At 36.8% G+C, this 21,510-nt stretch overlaps 1 protein-coding gene across 7 annotated transcripts in view; it reads right to left on the bottom strand.

Moving 5' to 3' along the window:
• Positions 1 to 6,278: 6,278 nt before the first annotated feature.
• Positions 6,279 to 21,510, bottom strand: part of actn4 (actinin, alpha 4) — a 135,973-nt gene continuing 120,741 nt past the window's right edge. For 2 of the 7 annotated variants that reach the window (XM_021481336.3, XM_073922744.1), the window contains exons 18-22: positions 20,408 to 20,554; positions 14,328 to 14,408; positions 12,632 to 12,697; positions 9,113 to 9,271; positions 6,279 to 8,433 (exon numbers count right to left, since the gene is read on the bottom strand). In XM_021481336.3, the coding sequence (XP_021337011.1) occupies positions 8,275 to 8,433; positions 9,113 to 9,271; positions 12,632 to 12,697; positions 14,328 to 14,408; positions 20,408 to 20,554 (612 nt within the window). In that variant the 3' untranslated portion in view covers positions 6,279 to 8,274. 7 annotated transcript variants of the gene reach the window in all.

Genomic DNA, 21,510 nt, shown 5'->3' with positions numbered 1-21,510 from the left:
GCTGTATCGAAAACGTATTGAACCGTGACACCACTGTGTCACATCGAACCGAACCGTGATTTTTGTGAACCATTACACTCCTAATATGTGTGTGTGTGTATATATATATATATATATATATATATATATATATATATATATATATATATATATATATATATATATATATATATATATGTATGTGTATATATATATATATATATATATATATATATATACACACACACACACACACACACACAAATTAAGCTATGCATATATGTGCTATATATATAGAAGCAGCTTGTCATTTATAATATCTAACAACCAACATCATAACAACATGCATGATGCTAAAGTAATGCAATAAATTTAGTGTTAACAACATGATGTAACACCAAACTCCAACAAATACAGAACTAATAAAAAAAAATATCAAGAAAAACAAAAGTAAAGTGTCATGCTGGGAATTCTGGTAAAGTAAATGTACCATTATTCAACATATACAGCAAGGACTGCAAGAACTTACCAGTAATCAGGAAACAAAATGAGATTTTACCATTTTTTTTCTCGGTAAAGTGTAGGAAAAACAGGCAAATATGTTTAAACTTATAATATTGTGGAGGTTCCATTAGCATGAATATAGCAAACATCTGTGGCAGTGTTTACTGAATCCATGAGAATAATAGAGCAGTGTGTGCATTAATGAAGAGAGAGAGAGTTTGCAAAATGACTTGCACATGTTCACAACACCAGATATTTGTGGCAGCATCTCCATCTCTCAGTCATTATCGAGAAACCATTAAAACCTCCAGCACTTTTAGAAGAAGAAAATGCTCAAGTTGTCCATAACAATCTGTTTGTAGATTTCAATAAAAAGCTCAGTCTGATATACAGAGATTTAATAGTTTCTTTCCAGGCTCTGTTTGAGGACTACAGCTCAGCCCGCAACATTCTCACAGTCATCAACGTCTTTATATTTCAACCCACAGCCACAAGTGTCTTACTCTTTTAACATATAATAACATTTAGCATGATGACTTATTCTTTTTAATATTTAATAATCACTGGTGTAAAGTAACAAATTTCAAAGACTCAAATTACTGTAATTTGAGTAGTTTTTCTCAGGAATCGTAATTTACCAAGTAGTTTTAAAAATGTTTACTTTTACTCTCCCTTGAGTACATTTTTAGTGTTATATTAATTCTATTACTCCACTACTTTCCCTCATCCTCCAGTCACTACTTTATTTATTCTTGTCTTGGTGGATTAGAAAAATCAGTCATGTGATTCCTGTTCAATCAAATCACACATACTGTAGAATGTAAATCGCATCATAATGATCTTCCTCAAGACATGGGCCATTTATAACTGCAGCAAACTGTTTGCAAGAATAAAAAGTGTCCAAGAAGATGTCCAAAACCTTTACACGCATTGACCCTGTTTAGATGCACGTCACTGTAAGATGATGACGGATGTTTAATATACGATGACAGAAATGGCCTTAAACACCCAACGTGCACAAGACGTCAACATGACGTCAGATAGACATTGTACCTCAACATTGTGGGAACATTGTGTTTTGTTTGGAGATGAAAACTGTTTTGACGTCAGAACTCAATGTCAGGCCGAAGTCAATGTCCAAAATTAAACCTATCATCAACCAAATATCAACGTCTAATGATGTTACAGCTTGACATTGTGTGGACGTTACCACTATGAAGTCTATCAGACGATAGATTTTGGTTGCCATACTTAACAAATAAATGTCAGTATTTGACGTTAATATGACGTTAATATATTGGATTTTGGTCACTTTCTAACAACCTAAAATCAACCAAAGATCAACGTCATTTCACGTCGTTATTGAACATCAAAATAACGTTGTCCTAGACATTATTTGCTGGCTAGACATTGAATTTTGGTCACCTGACATAACGACCTAAATCTAACCTAATATTAATATCTTATGATGTTGTGAGCCTGCAGGGCAATAACTAAATGAACTACAGAATGTTACGTTTACACACACATGCACAAATTACATGTAAACGCATCAGCTTTTCACAGCATAATACTCACTACTCTTGATTACTTTTAAAAGGTCTACTTGTTACTCGTAATATTTACAACAGTTACTTTTACTCGCACTACATTTTTAAGAAAGTAATGGTACTTTTACTTAAGTATAATTTTTCAGTACTCTTTCCACCACTGTTAATAATAATAGTTAGTATAATGATAATCCACAGCATCTTTTATTCCTTTTAAACCTGTTTTAAATCTGTTTTTAATCATTTTTTTGTTATGTCTTACTTACTGTGCTCTTATTCTATGATTCTTTTAATCCTCCTGTTTATTTAAAGCACTTTGAATTATTATTTTGTATAAAATGTGCTATATATTGCAAAAAAAAAAAACCTTGCCTGAATACACTGAAAACAATTATTCAAATTTGTTATTTAAGATGATTCCTACAATTTACTAACATTTTCAAAATTAATTGGTTGTAAACTTTACTTGGGTTGAGTTTAAACAAACAAATTAGGTTGAACATTACTAAATTTAAGTAGTTTAATTTCAGCTCATATCCCTTGTTTGCAACAATTTTGCAGAAATCTTTTTTTTTTTTTTTCAGTGAACAGGTCAGAATAATAAATATAGTATAAAATAGTATTATATATTAATATATACACTCTAAAAAAATGTGGAGTTATTTATTTAACCCAATGGTTGAGTTAAACATTTGGGTGCTTTGTTGGGTCATTTATTTAATAACTCAACCAGTTGGGTTAAAATGTAGAATTTCAACTGTCAACTGATTTAACTGACACAAAACAGCTGTATTATTATGTGTGCGTAATGTTGTTTTTACATTATAAAGTTTATGTAAGCTATAACGCAATAACGTTATTTATTTTTTTTTTTTATCAAATTAACTCTCCATGTGGTGTTTTTTTTTTTTTTTTTTAAATCAGTTTCACCATCCAGGACCATCCTTCAGAAGCGTTTGGATGTGGTTAAAATGTATTGTACACTGTAGACACTAAGTGAAGCCGGCTGCAGCTGGTCTCTGCAGCACACAGAGCTCCATATTCTGCTCCATCAACAGAGGATTTTCTGCTTGTACAGTTTATAACCGTCTACTTTGTTCTGCTTCTTCATCGTTTGTGATTCTTAATTTGTTTTAACAAAAGTTTTTGAAATTAAATGTAATGGAAATAAAGCATGTTCAATATTATTTGAAAACTGTATTTTATTTATTTACACGGTCATAATTTTAAAGTTAATAGCAGTATTATTATCAATAGTATTACCAGAATGGAAAAAAAAACATTTAATCAAAATAACCCAATGCATTGGGTTAAAATAGCCCATAGTTGGGAAGGTGCTATAATAACTTATAGTTGGGTTATATGTTGGGGTATTTTTAACCCAACTATTTGAACAGATTTTAAATGTGTGTTGACGCACACATTTAAATGCTATTTTGTATATACAGAAAAAGTAATTGCCAAAGATTTTGTGAATAGAAGCTTTCCACACCACAATCCAATTTCTGTGCACTACAGCAGTGAAACATTGAAAGTAACATGAACACAGTTATGCTTAAACCTGCTCATGCCAAGAGTGCAGAAACAAACTGCCAGAGCGAAGAAAGTCAACACCGTCTCTGTTGGAGAACAAGGCCGCACTGTGGACATGAGGCTTGTCCAACAATTTTAATAACTGCGAATGAAAATAAACAGTCAGAGTGGCCTCGTGGTTGCTGTAGTAATGAATGAGAGATGATGTGGTGCCATTTTGCTGACAGGTGCTGTTTGACCACTTTGAGAGTGGGGGAATTATGAAAGGGAAAAAACTAAATCGTATTTTCACAAAACCTCCTTTTCAGATTTGTTGTGTTGGCTTTCCTATTTCACATTTGCAGGTGGCATTTTTGCAGGTCAACAGGTGCATGTCTTGACAGGAAAATATGACAACATGAACAGAAAGACACTTATTTAAGTTTATGCTTCAAGTTAAATAAATCATCTGTGACTTTATAAAGCTTCTAATACATCTAATGATATCACAACTGTACTAGCAAACTGCAAATATTTTAGTTTATCTGAATTTCCCCCTGTAGATGTGTTTTAATTAACCTGACAGAAAACTTCACAACACACTATACACACATGCATGATGTAATCAGAACTTTTTTTTACCCGATTTTCGTCGGTCATCTTTACAGAGTTTGACAGCAGGTAGATAAGAAGAAAGCCACAGGTGAACATCAAAGCCAGCATGATTCCCGCCACAATAGCCCAAGGTCTGGGGTGAGTCGCGTTTTCCCGCCTGCTGATGAATTTAAACACAAAGCGCGCGTCCTCTGTTTAACGGTCACTACTCAAGAAGTTCAAACGGCAGGGAGTTAAAAGCCCGCGCTCACTCAGGTCGTGTAAGTTTTTAACGTTCGCGTTTTTCGACAGTGATCAACTGACAGACCATAAAAATAAACGGTTTTGAGAGAAATAACAAGCTACGTCCATTAGAAACGTTGTAATATTCAATTCCTGCTATTTCACAAGCTAAACAGTCGACTGCACTGCATGTATTTTTTTTTTTTTACAAAGGAACTCCTCCTCAGGACTAGGAGGATAGTAAGTAACTTTCTTTTCTTTGTGGCCCTCGAATCTTCAGCTATCCAACTTTTTGAAGCTGTTATATAGTACCCAGTCAATGTAATAGTATAAATTGACTAATTTGAGATTTAAAATAAAGATCAGGTTTTCATTACCATCAAATTTATCTTCAGCCACTACATTTGAGGCATCTGCAGCAGTGTTTGAGAAAATGTTTTAGTAATAACACCAAATCTAAGTATGGAGAAAAAGATCTACTGCTAAGCAATGTTTTGTCAGTGTGTGGTTGATAAAACTTATACTTAAGCCAGAACAAGACCTCAAAGCACACGTCTTTGGTTGAACAGCCAGGGCTTAATCACAACAGAAAATTAAAAGCCCGTGCTCACTCAGGTTGTAAGTTTCCAGCGTTCACATTTTTCAACAGTAATCAACTGACAGACCGTAAAATTTAACGGTTTTGAGAGAAATAACAAGCTACATCCATTAGAAACGTTATAATATTTAATTCCTGCTGTTTTACAGGCTAAACTGTACTGTCAACTGTACTGCATATTTTAAACAGCAACTCCTCCTCAGGACTAGGAGGATGGTAAGTTAACCTTTTTTTTGTTGTCCTTGAGTTTTCAGCAGTCTAATTTTTTAACAGAGCGGCTGTTATATAGTACTCAGTCAAAGTAATAGCACAAAAATGGACTAAATTGATATTCAAAATACATAAATAAAGATCATGTTTCAGTTGCAATCAAATTCATCTTTAGTCCCAACATTATGCAGCAGTGTTTAACGAAATTTATTTTAGTAATAACACCAAATCTAGGTACGGAGAATAAGATGTACTACTAAGCAATGTTTGGTCACTGTTTGGTTGATAAAACTTAGGCCGTACTCACACTAGGTACTGTTGCCTCGAACCGGGCCAAAGCACGCTTGTCCCCCCTCCCGTCTCCCCCAACGGCCCGCGCTCACACGACAAACGGGCTTTGGCACGCTTACGTCACCGCTGCTGGGATGTTCAGTGAGAAGCACTCTCACTCAGCAGCACAGTGGAGATTTCTCTAGTTATATCGTTTCAGTCGTTTGATATGCCGTCAAATATTTCGCCAAACAGTCCTTAGAGATGCGGGGACACGCAGTCAGATATTTCGCCGAACAGATCCGGCACTTTTGGCGCTCATAAACAATCATAAAGCTATCGTGCTGCAGGAATGAGGAGGTCTGCTGAAGGCGCCCAGCTGTCGTGAAGTGGAGTTTGCGTCTTTAATAAACTACGGCAGTTTTCGTTCATTTAACAGTAAGAATGATTAATAAATCCATATGAAATAGTCCCTTAAAAGTCACGTCTCACTTTCAGTTTCGGGCTTTGGTGCGTTTTGCACTCACACACAAGCGTACCGCGCCAAAGCCCAAGTGAACCGCGCTCAGGCACACCTCTTCCAACCGGGCCAGGGCCGGCCAAGTGAACCGTGCTTGAGCCCGATTCAGCGCACTCACACTTCTCAAACGATCCGGGAAACCGGCCTGGGCACGGTACGGATGGCATAGTGTGAGTAGGCCCTTATACTGAAACCAAAACAAGACGCAGTCATTTATCAACCTTTTTTTTTTTTCAATTAAGTCAAGTTGGGTCTGAGTGAAATAAAATCTCAAGCAAGCAGGGAGACAGACAAATAATTCAAAGTGGTAATATTTTATAAGGAAACTTTATGTGTGCATGTGAAATTCACTTTTCATCTTAGACAGAAAGCAGTTTAGCAAATTTCCAGTACAGCAGATAACGTTTGATATTAAAGAGTACAAAAGAAAAAAAATTCAGAATTCCAAATGCTTTTATTCAACTTTGCAGACGTAAGAGCAGGCTTCTTGTCCAAGTCTGTTCAAATCTTCGGAAGCCCACCTGCCAGCCCAATTCCCCCGTCTACCCTTAATTTTTTTGTTCTCACTTGAATTCAACACTTTCGATTGCAAATCACCCCCGCCATTCATTACAGAGCATGGTTGGTACTGGATACATGATTGCATAGATTCGTTAAACAGTAATTTAATTTTAATTAAGACATAATGGAATGTTCATTAAGACTTCAGCTCTCCCACTCCTTCCCCTCAACCTCCAGAGCTGTACATTGGGTCCCTGCCCCTCCCTGTAGAAAGAGGAAAAAAAACAAAAAAACGAGTGTACAACAAAAGGAAAGAAAAAAATGAGTGGGAGAGAGAGCAACCTGCGACTACCAGGCACATTAGTACTTCTGTCTGACTATATAAAATCCTCTTTTCTACTGTTGATTCAGCAGCTGTGTGTATGTAGCTCAAGTGGAGGGGTCACTACAAGGCTATGCTGCTCACATCCCCACTGAAGCTCTTACATGGACATTCAGTAATATCTGAGAAACCATTAGAGATGGATGCCAGATGGACATTGGTTACATTTAAGAAATCCTTAAGGGATAAGTCAGGGAGTCAACAAGAGAACGCCGGTTGATTGGAGAAGGAAAGAAAACTGACTGGGTATTTATTTTTTTGTAGCTTTATTCTTCAAGCCCTCACAAATAAAACACAGACCCGTAGCTACTCAATCCTGTCTACAGTACTCCGCAGGGGTGAAACTGCTCGTTTTTATCTTAAACCTTACGACCCGAAGCCCTGCATGACCGCCATGCGTAGTCCAACAGTTCTGTGTACTGGAAAAGAAGTATGTACAGCGTAGAATCCCGCTAACTCGAAATTGCTGGAGAGGACAGAAATGAAAGAAGGAAAAGGCTGAGGTTAGATTTTTTTTCCAAAGAGTTCCACTGATCCAGCAAAATGGGTTAAGAGGGCATGTCACAAATTCCCTATCACTTGTAGAGCCATTCCGTCCATTTTCCTACGACATACAACTATGCCAAATAACATATGCCAACCCCAAAACCAAAATCTCCCACCCCACCAACTCTAGCAAGAAAACATCAAAATTAAAACAAAGAAAATAGCCTGTTAACTGGAAAAAGCTTGTGCCCTCCCCACCAGGGTAGAGGGTGCAGGTTAAGTGTCTAGGCACAGACTGAAGCCAAAACTGATTCTTCAAACTCCATCCGAGAACAAACAAGTAAGATTTAATGAAGATCTTTACTAATTTTATTAACATCAAGATTACTGCTGGTGTGAAATCACTTGAAAGTTTGGGGAAACAAGTCCTTTTATGGTATGCATCATATGATACGGAAGAAGCTTAAAGAACCTGAGCTGTGGCTACAGTCCAAAGCCACACAAACACACACACACAACCTCCCCCCCTCTCTTTTCCCTCAACACTGAGAACCTGCATCTTAAACCTCTCTTTCCTTCAATCCTACATCTTAAGCTCTCCAAGACTGACATGTTTTTACACCGAAATCCCTCAATGCGTGGCAAGCTTCATCAACAGTTATTCGCTCTTCCCACAATGCCATGGTTGAACCCCCTTTTCCCCAAACGTCTATCACTCCCCCCCTTCAGATGTGCTATGAAGTCCCATTTTCAACACTCTTAAATATATCTTCCTCTTCCTCAGAAGCACTGATCTCTTTCAGGACTGGATGGTTGAGAGAAATCAGATGCGACTCCCATCCGGCGCTCTCATCTATCTAGTCTGTGAGAAGATCAGCACTGATGTTGGAGAGAGAGAGCTGCTGTGGAGTTCTGGAGTTGGCCCTTAGAGGTCGCTCTCCCCGTACAGGGCGGTGGAGAAGGACATGTAGTCAAGAGCGCCAGCCACTGCATCCGGCCCAGAGTACGGCGCCATTCGGGCGATGCAGTACTCTGCCTGATCTGGAGGAAGCTCACGCCTCAGCTCCTCGGCTGTGATGTAGTTCTGAAAGGAAGAATAGGTGGACAATTAGTAAAAAGTAAGTCCGGTACATGGACTATGTTTACATTAGTGTTGTCACGATACTGGAATTTCGGTACCAATCGGAATTGGAACTTTAGAATAGTCCATTTTTTGCTAAGATTTAAGCTCATTTTTAAACAGGGCTGATTTGCCATTGTGTTCACATGCTCAACAGAATGAATGACTGTGACTGGCCATGAAGGTCATCAGTTAAACACTGTTTACAGTGTAAACACAGATTGACGGACACCGGAGCACTTCAAAGCCGCAAAGATCAGTCAATTCATCAGCAGATCACTCATATGTCACCTCATAGACAGAAAAGCTGATAGACGCAGCTTTAAAACACTCTAGTGTCCATGTCAAATGAGACTTTTTTTAACATGAACTTACATGGCTAGACAGGTTAAGAACAATCTAGCAAATATTTATAATTGTTTATTAGTTGAAGTAGAAACGTTGCTGCTCAAATTACTTAATAAATTGTACTTTAAAAAATGCCCTAAATTATTAGATATATATTAAAATATTAGTTCTGCTGTTAACAAGCACATTCTCATTTTACACTTATGTGGTGTAAACCAAGCTTCTCCACTCAAATTAGAGAACTGATTGAGAGGCACTCAAAGAAAATCTTTAATGGACATCTTGAAAATCTCACCTTGTCTCCAGCCAGGATCTTAAATGAGGCGATGACCTGGTCTGCAGTGTCTGTGTCGGTCGTTTCCCTTGACATGAAGTCGATGAAGGCCTGGAAGGTAACTGCTCCACTGTTATTGGGGTCAACAATGCCCATGATACGAGCGAATTCAGCATCACCCTGAGGAACAGAGGCTAAAGGTTAACCTAGATAAACCAGGAGGAGTATCTTGGCAATAAATAGTTACAATGCATAATATTTAATGTGAATTAAATGAAAATGAGTAGTTGGTTGCAAGAAAACGTAATTTAACAGATTTTTTAGTGGCCTTGTTTATACCTGGTTTTAAGACATGTTTTGGTTGATCAGCAGTGGTGTCAAGTAACAAAACACTTAAATAGTGAATGATGTACTTTTAATTGAGTAGTTTTAATGGATTGTATGCATATGATAGAACAAGAATCACGGGACTGATCATTTTACTTAGCCAACCATCGTAGACAAGAAATTTTTTTTTTAAAAGTGTTGACTTTAGGTTGAAAAATAGCGCAGTAAAAGTATAGATACTTTTACTGTGCTACTTTCCAACCTGAAGTCAACACGTTTATATTTTCTTGTCTACGATGATTGGTTTAGTAGAATCATCAGTCCAGTGATTCTTGTCCAATCAAATTGTGCATTGAAAATTTGCATCAGACATTAAGTGTCCAAGAATATGTAAAATCGTTAACCGCAATGACTGTTAAATAATAACAAAATGCACTACAGAATGTTACGTTTTCAAACACATATTGAATTTGTCCTATTAGTGCTGCGCTAGCAAAATCGTTAAACCCAATAACTGATAAGATTTTTAGATAGCTAATGTATGATGACCTTGGTCTCAAACAATAACTAAAGGCAGTACAGAATGTTACGTTTTCAAACACATGCACAAATTGCATGCGTCTTATGAGTGCTGCGCTAGCAAAAACGTTAAACAAAATATGATGACAGACCTTTTAGATGGCTGCTGTAGCTGACTTTGGTCTAAACAATAACTAAATGCACTACAGAATGTTAAGTTTACAACACATGCACAAATTGCATACCCTATTAGTGCTGCACTAGCAAAATCATTTAACACAAAGACTGATAGGCTTTTTAGATGGCTACTGACGACAGTAAACAATACCTGAATGTACTACAGAATGTTATGTTTTCAAACACATTCACAAATTGAACATGTCCAATTAGTGCTGCTCTAGCAAAATCATTTAACACAAAGACTGATAGGCTTTTTAGATGGCTACTGACGACAGTAAACAATACCTGAATGTACTACAGAATGTTATGTTTTCAAACACATTCACAAATTGAACATGTCCAATTAGTGCTGCTCTAGCAAAATCGTAAAACACAATGACTGATAGACTTTTTAGATGGCTACTGTATGACTTTAAATAATAACTAAATGCACTACAGAATGTTACGTTTTCAAACACATGCACAAATTGCATGCATCCTATCAGTGCTGCACTAGCTTGTTTTTCAGACACTTGTAGATTGTTAGTCAGGGTTCAAAGTGCATAACCCAAGCGTTAACATATTGACAGTTAGATTTTTGCCCCTTAGGTTACATATTTCACTCAGCATGTAAAAACTTTAACCTGCTTTCTATTGGCTTATTATAGGTACATACTGTATATATTAATGTGATGTATTCTCATGTGAAATTAATCTCAAAATTTACATTCATGCTGCATGAATGGCAAATAATGAAACTTTTTGTATGACATATCTAATTAGCATGTTGTAAGGTGTAATAAGTTTCACAGCGTAAAACTCACCACTCCAGAAATTGAGTAGTTTTTACCACAGAAACTTTTACTTTACCTCCACTATTTTCTTGGCAAGTAATAGTGCTTTTACTCGAGCATGATTCAGTTGTTTTTCCACCATTGTAGATCAGAACACATGCATATGAGGGAGAATTGGTTTACATCAAGTGTTTTATTTCACATCTTTTGTCCACTTTCAACCATTGTCCTGATTTCTTTGTGAAGCAAGCCTAAACGTGGGCGTTTTCTGACCTTCTGTTCTAATATTACAAAAAATATTGAGCGCTTTACATTCAAGCAAGAGTAGAGATGCATCTTAATACCAGGTATGAACTGAGCCATTGTGGTCAAAGCTGACTTTACATCTGCATACATTCCCATTTCCATTTGCATCAAATATTAAATCTATTTTGACGAATGTTTATTATAATCAATTTAGTAATCTTTTATTTTACAGAAATTAGGGCTGCACAATATATCATTTCAGCATCGATATCACAATGTGTGTATCCTCAATAGTCAACACTGCAGGATTATTGAGGCCAGGTTTATAGAGGAGTCAAAAATGAGGGCTTTGTGGAGCCATTGCAAAGTTTAACCATAAAGTTACAAACATTATATAATCTGCATGTGTTTTTAAGGTGTGCGATTCATGCACAATACATTATAATGTTTGTAAATTGTAATTCTAAAGATTAGAAAAAAAGTTATTTGACATTTGGTTATTTAATTTGTGTACCTAAAAACTGCTAGACTCACTTTGCTCTATTTTTTTTTGTCAATGCTTGTGATTGGCTTATTATATTGTATGTACAGCACTCTGAAAAGTCATCGTAATGTAATGCACAATTATGAATTCTTTCAAAATAGAGCTTATTCACTTTATCAGGTGAAATTTTATTCAATATTGCAATATACCCTCACCGGCCACTATATTAGGTACACCTGGTTAACTGCTTGTTAATGCAAACTTCAATACTTCTAATCAGCCAATCACATGGCAGCAACTCAATGCATTTAGGCATGTAGACATGGTCAAGAGGATCTGCTGCAGTTCAAACCGAGCATCAGAATGGGGAAGAAAAGTGATTTAAGTGACTTTGTACATGGCATGGTTGTTGGTGCCAGACGGACTGGACTGAGTATTTCAGAAACTGCTGATCTACTGGGATTTTCACGTACAACAATCTCTAGGTTTACAGAGAATGGTCTGAAAGAGAAAATATCCAGTGAGCGGCAGTTCTGAGGGCACACATGCCTTGTTGATGCCAGTGGTCAGAGGAGAATGGCCAGACTGGTTTCAGCTGATAGAAAGGCAACAGTAACTCAAAGAAGCACTCGTTACAATGTGCATGGATGTGCAGCCGACAAATCTGCAGCAACTGCTTGATGCTTTCATGTCAATATGGAGCAAAATCTCTGAGGAATATTTCCAGTACCTTGTTGAATCTATGCCACAAAAGATTAAGGCAGGTCTGAAGGCAAAAGTGGTCCAACCAGGTACTAGTAAGGTGTACCTAATAAAGTGGCCGGTGTGTGTATATCACAGAAAATTTCAATATCGCAATATCATATTTTTTAAATTTTATTGTGCAGCCCTAACAGAAATTACAAAATAGACACAGTAACAAATTACATCAGACATGTTTTCTTAATAGTAAGCGAAAGCAGGAGTTGAGGAGAAACTGTCGCAGTAGATTGAGAAAGGAGGTAGCAGTACCAGGCTGTTCCCAGTGGAAATGAGCAGAGCACGGAAATCATCGCTGTCCATTATCCCCGTGCGCTTCTACAGTTTGCGAAGGGGAAGGATGAGAAAAGGAACAAAAGGGATGCATGTAGAAAGCAGAGAATTGGGAAGTTAAATAGATAGTTTCAAAAAGAAGAGAATAAAGTAAGGGAGTTGGAGGAATGTGTAAGAGAAGAAGGGAAATTATGGTGAGGACAAAAAAAAAAAAGGAAAGAAAGAGGAAGCAATGAGAAACAGTAAAAACAAAATCAAAGCAAAAACCTCAGCTGACCTGCAGAGGGCACCATTTCAAGCAGCAGCAGCACAACAGGTGAGTGAGGGAGTGAGTGAGTGATGAAGTGAATGAGTGACGCAGCGCGCGCACACACACACACACACACACACACACACACACACACACACACACACACACACACGTTTATATGGTTTGCAAGGACAAGGTATATTATTTTACTACAAAGGCGTAAACCACTTATTATATGGCCTTACTCTACCTCTATCCCAAAACCCAACCCTCAGAGGAAGCTAGTAGCAGATTTTGAATGTCAAAAAACAAGCATGATTAATCCATGTTATTACACAATTTTGTTCGTAAACCACATAAACTTGCACAAACACACTTATATAGTTTACAAAGACTTGTATATATTTTGACTTTAAAGGCGTAATGCATTTTACACTCTAAACACCACTTGTTTTATGGCTTTTACCTCTAACCCTAAAGCCAACCATCACAGGAAAACAGTGGCAAATTTTGAATCTTAAAAAAAAACAAGTATGATTTAAACATTTTGAATTTTGAGGACACAATGCATGTTCTCGTAAACCACCTTGATAGACTAGGTCATACCCATTTCACTACCAGGGTTTCTGCAGGTTTTATTTGAGACTTTAAGACTGTATTATATTATTCTATCACATTTTAAATAATGCGTCAAAGCAAGCAAATTCTAGTCGTATAGAAACACTTATTTTCAACATAATAATTTACATGTTTAACATTGTTAAGACATATTTGTTGACATTTGGTCCAAATGGATTGAATATATATATATATATATATATATATATATATATATATATATATATATATATATATAAACCTTTACTTTTATGGCTATTTATAAATATATTATGTCTGTGCCACCTTTATAAATGCAAGGCATTTGTATAAATTTAAGATAACGTAAAAAAATACATTGCCCTGTTATAATAATGAGGAATTGTGTAATTATTTTTAATAAGGAAATTCAATTTGGAGAAATTGCAGAAAAAATGTCTAACGGATGTTGTGAATTCCATGTCTTTGCAATAAAACCTATTTTTTGCCTTTGTATGTGTATATTTTGTATTTTTTTGTATCTCTTTCCAATAAAACCTATTGGGTATCTTTAAATGGACATACTGTAGGCAAATTAAGACCCAATTAATATAATTTAGGACCTACAAAATAATATTTCAGTGAATTTAAGACTTTTTAAGGCCTAAAACAGTTTTTTTTTGGCCTAAAACTGAAATTTAAGACATTTTAAGGCCCTGAAGACACCCTGTCTTATACAAATATGTTCGTAAACCACATAAACCTGCACACACACACACACACACACACACACACACACACACACACACACAAAGATGGCAGCCATTTATCCTCTGTCTGCACTCATACCTGCTTGTCATTTTCAACGTCGTAACCCAGACTGATCAAGCAAGCCTTGAACTCCTCAGACTGCAGGAGACCACTGTGATCCTGTGGTCAGCCAATCACAACAAGAGGCCGACAGGGGATGGACCAATCAAAGCATGCAGATGGAGATTGATGGGATCGAGACACAATGACACAGCATGTGTGGGATGAAGGCAGTGGCATGAGCAAAGAAAATGGAGACAAAACATTGTGAACGTCAGACACATGGGCTGAGGACAATCAACTAATGAACAGTAGCTGTGACACAGTGACTGCTTAGACACTCAACTCATAATATGAGACAGCTATTATGACAGCAATACATCCAGCCTGATCTCACAATGAAATGATACTGTTTTACATATTGTCAGAAACTGACTTTCATATGAAAACTTGACATGAACCCAAACCCCAACCCTCATAGGGTGATGAGCAAATCATACCAAAATATGAATAATAACTAGCCACTAAATTAACAAATTACTAATTGGTGATTGCATTGATATATCTAGTCTATCAGAGCATAATACCTCCCTCATAACTTCCCCACTAGACTATATTTACATACTGGCAACAGGTGGCACACTTCAGCTCAGAGATATTTGACGCACAGTATATTTCAGATGTTTTCCTTTCCATTAGTGCCAGCGTAAATGGAGAAAACGGGGCAAATATTAAAACAAGAGCAAGCAAAACTTTAAACTGAGGTCTATTTTTATTACGCCTCAAATTAAACTGTCATTCAGCCTGACATGAGCTGCATAGACTAAATCCTCCATGTTCTTCTTAATATGGATATATTTATTGCTCTGCTATGGCCTGTGTATTTTTAATAGCATGGTGCTGCTGACTTAGATGTATATTAGGGTCGTCAAAAGTACTGATTTATTACTGAATTTTAAAAACGTCTATTTCCCACTAACATTTGAGCACTTTAACACCACTGATTGGTTATTGTGTTTATATGCTCAACAGAAATGACTGTGATTGGCTGTGAAGGTCATCGATGAACGTTGGATGTTTTTTTTACATTTCTGTACCAAACTCATACCCGTCAACCCTCCCGTTTTTCCCCGGGATACTCCTGTATTTTACAGTTCTGTCCCGCTATCATCCTGTAAAGGTATTTTCCCATATTTCTCCTGTTTTTTCAGTCTTTCTCTGAAGGGGGGGAAATAAACATTAAAGAGCCGAGTCTCCCTATACTCAAAGTCTGTGTTTTGAGTGTGTGTTTAAACAGATATACACATTTTTAATAATAATAATAATAATAATATCTAAAGATGTCGAACTTGTTGGGGTTTTATTTCCTCCAGACAACTAATTTCATCCTAAATGTCGCACTAAAAAGTTAGGAAAACAATCGAATGCTTTTATTGTAATGTTAGATGTGTGCACTTTTAAAGTGACACCTGTTATTTAATGTAATCAAACAAACAAAAAATCTAAATAAATAAGTCATTCATTGGTTGCTTTTTAATCAGAATGTGGAAGTTATACAGAGTAGAAATGGCAAACGAGATTTGATAACTTGATTCTATTTCTTTATAATAGCTAATTTTATTATAACCTGAACTGTTTGCTAATGTATTTGCTGCAAATGTACACTATTTATTTTTTCTTTTGTAAATGATAATAATAATAATAAAACATTACTGACCATTTAAATGTTTATTTACAACAAAACAGCTCCAAATGAGCATATTTAGTAATTTGGGGATTTTTTTAAAGGAGGGTGTTGTCGGGGGAATCCCTTACTATGGTCATATCCTCATATCCCTTATTTTCACATCCCAATGTTGACAGGTATGCAAACGCAATACTTTTTATAACATAACATACAAACCCTAAGCAATAGTTCACAATCATTACTATCATAGTTTAACTTGACTTCCTTTGCTTCATAGAAAACAATGTTTGGCGCTTAATTTTCATTTTCAAATGGCACATATTAAACATTTTGTACACAAGTGCAGTCCTGACACACCAGCTTTCATTCAATACCCCAATGCTTATTTTTTCATATGCGAGTGAACCATTTTTCTAAACTGCCAACCCTGGTCTTTAAAACACTTTGCATTTAACCTTAAGATCTGCTCACACCAAGCATTATAAATATAGTTCATAAATATAAACAGTTTTTATTCAGCTTGACCCCGTTGTATGCAGCAGATGTCCTGCATGTGCAACTAGTGCATCTGATCCATGAACATCCATTTAAAAATGCATTAATATAATAAAGCAAACTCAGCGATCATAGTGTGTGTAGTGGAATAAAACCATTTAACATATTTTTCCTAGCATTTTCCTAGCACTTCTATGTATTTTCAACATTCTGTCCCATGGTGTAACCAATTAGTTAGATAGTATTTATCAAGTTAGATAGTAATCATCTTTAAATGATCTTTGGAAAGTGAGCTTAACATCATACAGTGAGCTTTTCCAGAATTTCATTTGTAGCTTTAAAGTCCTACTATATATTTCAATGGATTCTGACTGCCTGTCAGTGTTTCATACTTTATTAGATTGGAAAAACAGTATTCTGAAAGTGATATTAACTATATTGTTTTTCTATATCTTTATTGTTTATCACTGAACTTTTTATTAAAATTTTTTTTTTTGTAAAACAATGTATTTATCATTATCTTTATAGTAGTGGCTGTTATCAGCGGTAACGTGCTGTGAGACTCTTATAGGGGGATAAAAAATATATATCACCGTTAATCTATTCTCATAGTTGGGTCTGTTCTACGCAAGCTATGATGACTTTCACCTTGGTATTTTAGCGCAGATGTATACCTGGCCGAACTGCACTGTAGGTGGCGACAACGAGTCTTCGAACCGGAGTGTATTCTTGCTGTGAAATTACCACATCAATTGCAGAGATGTATAAAGTACTAGAGACCCATACTTAAGTAAAAGTACAAGTGCTTTATCAAAAATTGACTTGAGTAGAAGTAGAAGTGCTCTTTAAGCACCATACTTAAGTGGAAGTACAAAAGTATTCAACATTTTTTGTACTTAAGTATTACAAGTAGTTTATTTTAAAATTTACTACTCAAGTACTGAAAGTAAAAGTACAAGTATTGTGTAATGTAGTTATTAAAGAAAGCAGTCAAAATACACTAATTGTTTTGTTTATTTTAAATATCTTTTTGGGGTACTTGATTAAGCAGAACGACAAGAAACATGGCTTATCATACTGTTTTTCTCTGTAAATAGTTTCTATGGTACAAGAGCTCACATCGTCAGGCCCTTTAACCAGAAAATGCCTTCACTGATGAGATAATTCAGCATGTTCACTCACATACATTCTCTCTCTCTCTCACACACACACACACACTGCCCTGCACACACCTAAATGTATACTCTCTCCCCACTCTCACACACACAGTTCTCTCTCTTTCTCTCTCTCACACACACACACATTTTTGTGAATTGTGGGGACATTATATAGGTTGCAATTGTTTTTACACTCTCTCTTACACACACACACACACACACACACACACACACACACACACACACACACACACACACACACACACACACACACACACACACACACACACACACAGGTACAATCACACTGTTGTTTTCTCTTACACATTATTCACTCTCACTCACACACACACAATGACACACTCACACTTTGGGAGTTTTGAAGTTTGATTGCTTTAAAATAAAAAGCTTTAAACTAAACAAGCAAACTAAATCCTGCTTCAGAAATTCACGTGATTTTGATTTTATTGTAAAAAAACAGGAAAATGTGTATATTACTCTGTTAAATGAAAATCTGAAATATTTTGTGGCTTATGGCTATAATTTAGTAATAATTTTTATTTATTTTTATTATGTTTTTAATGAAATTGGTCTTACAGTTCATATTTTCTGTAGTATATTTATTAATCCTGGTACTTTTACCATAAACCAACATCTCAACCATTTGGTAGAGGCTGATATTTTAGAAATAATGTGATGTGTTAAATAAAAATGCACGGATTGTGTTAAATAGCGACATTAGGAGTTAAGAAATGCAATCAAAAAAAATTATATTGCTTTTGTCTTGGTGTGACAGTTAAAGGGGCTTTTGTAATAAATTTTGTCCTTTAATACAGCAGTCAGATATACGAACTTTGCCCTCAATTTGACCTGCTCAAAGAAAACACTTTTCCTGGATGTATCAAACAAAACTCATGCACAGAAGACAGCATAAGCATTTACAGCTAATAAACTCATGTCAATATTATCCCGCCTGCTTTTTGAGCGATGACAGGCGGGTCTTACACGGCTATGATTGGTTATTGTCCTCAACAGAAAGGGCTTTAGAAATATAAGCGCTGTTCACCCATGGCGGGAAGAATACGCGATTATCACAGGTAACAGACACAGTGGAGAAAACTTGGCACGCTCATGTCTGGATCCACAGCTTTAACAGCTAAGAAGAGAGGAAAAGTTACCTTACAAACTGGCCAGCGGGTCAAATGTCCAAAGTGAGAGAGCGAGAGATAGGCAGAGGTGAAGTTTTACAACATTTCTCCCTAATAGTAAACTAGCGGCTGGTACGCTTTGCCGCCTCGCCCTCGCGCCTCCGTCCTCCGCCATAGTATTGCGACATCGCGCATAGGAGATAAATGACGTCATCACGTAATAACCGGGTATGACCTATTACTGAACTGATATCAATCATTTTGACACCCCTAGTAACGAGTAACGATGCAGCACATAAAAAATCTATCGGAGTAAAAGTATTAAACTCATGTAAAATATGTACTTAAGTAAAAGTGGAAGTAGGAGAAAAAAATAATACTCCAGTAAAGTACAGATACTGCCTTTTAGTACTTAAGTACAGTAGTGAAGTAGTTCTACTTCGTTACTATACATCTCTGATCAATTGTGATGTGCTAACATGGACGCAGTTCACTAGAGCGAATTTGATTAATGTTAGCTCCACATCTAACTATCAGGCTCCTGTAGAGTTAATGCGGTCGAGTAAAACATATACAAATAAAATGGAGCGGGAGTTTTTTAATATGAGTGACGGTGAATGAAAGTCAAACCGGCGAGCCGTCTGACAAAAAAAGAGCCCTTCTGAATCAAATCAGCAGGAGGACCTTGTGGATCTTTCACTTACTTCGAAGACACTGTTGACTACACTTACATGGACATCTGCAATCTAGTTATTTGCCTTTATAGACAATAATATAATTAAAGTGTTTACGTTAAGTACTTTAATTTAAGAGTTTTCTGTAATTTTGGGTGACTTAAACTGCAGTTCAGCAGTTTCACTTTACCTCATAAGCATTTCATTCATGCCCCCATGACAAACTGGGGTATTAGTCGCAAATAAGGAGTAACGACTAGTTACTCCTGTGTTGTGGAATTTAATAACGCTCGAAAAATGGAAAGAAAAAAACTCCTGTGTGTGCGTGTATGTGTGTGTGGTCATTTACTGAGAGCCGTGTCTGTGGATCTTGTTGGAAAATATGTCGAAAAGTCCTACATGACAATAATAGTTTGATTTCGGTGTTTACTTCAATAACTCCACTAATATCTGCATACTCCACATGTCTTAATTCCATTTCTGTTTAGTTCAGTTATCACTTTAGATCGGATTAAGGTGATCAAAAATCACTGTTTGGAGCTTATATTGGCCTACAGTTCAAAATTCATGTTTAGCTGAATAAACAGTTAATAAACACAAGTACATCTTATTGAACATCATTTATTTTCATTAGAATAGTTTCTCAAGAAGATTGTGATGCATTTTGGAAACAGGAGATGAGCCCCTTGTCTAATGCGCCACCTGGCTTAAGAAACCCGTTCTCAAAGACTTTAGTCATTATTCGGGTAGCACACATATTCTGAATGCCTTTGACAGAATTCAAGTGAGCCATTTTAATCTAGATTCATGTACAGTGAGATTAATCGAGATTAAAAAATGTATTTATGCCCAGCTATACTTTATAGTTATCATGCTTGGTATGAACAGGTCTTTAATCAAGTAACTCTTTAAGTTCATTTCACATACACACAGTCAAACATGTGAATGAGTTCCTGACCTTGTCGAAGTGATTGAAGGATGTGCGGTACTCGTGAAGCTGTTCCTGGCTAATGCCTTTAGCATCGCGGGTCAGAACCTGGTTCTCAATCTCGTTAATGGTGCGGGCGATTGTAGTGAGGAGCTGCTCCCATCCAACACGAAGATGCTGTAACGGAGACAAAGCAAATGAAAAAGTCAAAAAAAAGTCAGCCAGGAATAGTCAAACCTAAAACAGTAGATCTGTGGGGGGTTCCCACTCATATTCCCTGTATTCATTGACACAAAAATCTGAATTTGCTTGACCTACAGTGATTCAATATTGTAATCAACAATGTTTGTTATGTTAACCCCTTCAGACCCTGCGTCCATTAAAATAGACATCACATGACATCCCATTTTTCTGAAATTTGGAACATAATTCAGGTCTGAAGGGGTTAATCTTTAACCTACTCGGTAGGCTTCCAGGAGGCACTGGAAACAGATGCCATAGCCACCTCAGCTGTCTTCTCTCAATGTGGACGAGCAGTGTCTCTACCCTGAGCTCCTCCCAGGTGACAGAGCTCCTCACCTTATCTATAAGAGTGCGCCCTGCCACCCTGCGAAGGAAACTTATTTCGGCCACTTGTATCCGAGATCTTGTCCTTTGGTCCCATGACCCAAAGCTCATGACCATAGGTGAGAGTAGGAACGTAGATTGACCTGTAAATCAAGAACTTTGCCTTTCAGCTCAGCTCCTTCTTTACCACAACGGACCGGTACATCAACTGCATTACTACGGCTGCTGCACCAATCAGCCTGTCAATCTCACATTCCGTTCTTCCCTCACTCGTGAACAAAACCCCAACATACTTGAACACCACCTGGGGTAAGGACTTTCCTCCAACCTGGAGCTGGCAAACCAACAATTCCCATTACCGATACTGTTCATAATTTTTATGGACAGAATTTCAAAGCGCAGCCTTAGGCTGGAGGAAGTCCGGTTCGGAGACCACAGGAATTCCTCTCTGTTATTTGCAGATGATGTTGTTCTGTTGGCTTCACTGAACATGGACCTTTAGCATGCACTGAGTGTGACCCGTCTTGAATCAGAATCAGCACCTCCAAGTACAAGGCCATGGTGCT

Source organism: Danio rerio, chromosome 15, assembly GCF_049306965.1.
Source record: "Danio rerio strain Tuebingen ecotype United States chromosome 15, GRCz12tu, whole genome shotgun sequence".
Classification (NCBI taxonomy): domain Eukaryota; kingdom Metazoa; phylum Chordata; class Actinopteri; order Cypriniformes; family Danionidae; genus Danio; species Danio rerio.
The sequence above is the reverse complement of the archived record's forward strand: the minus strand, read 5'-3'. Positions and strand labels throughout refer to the sequence as shown.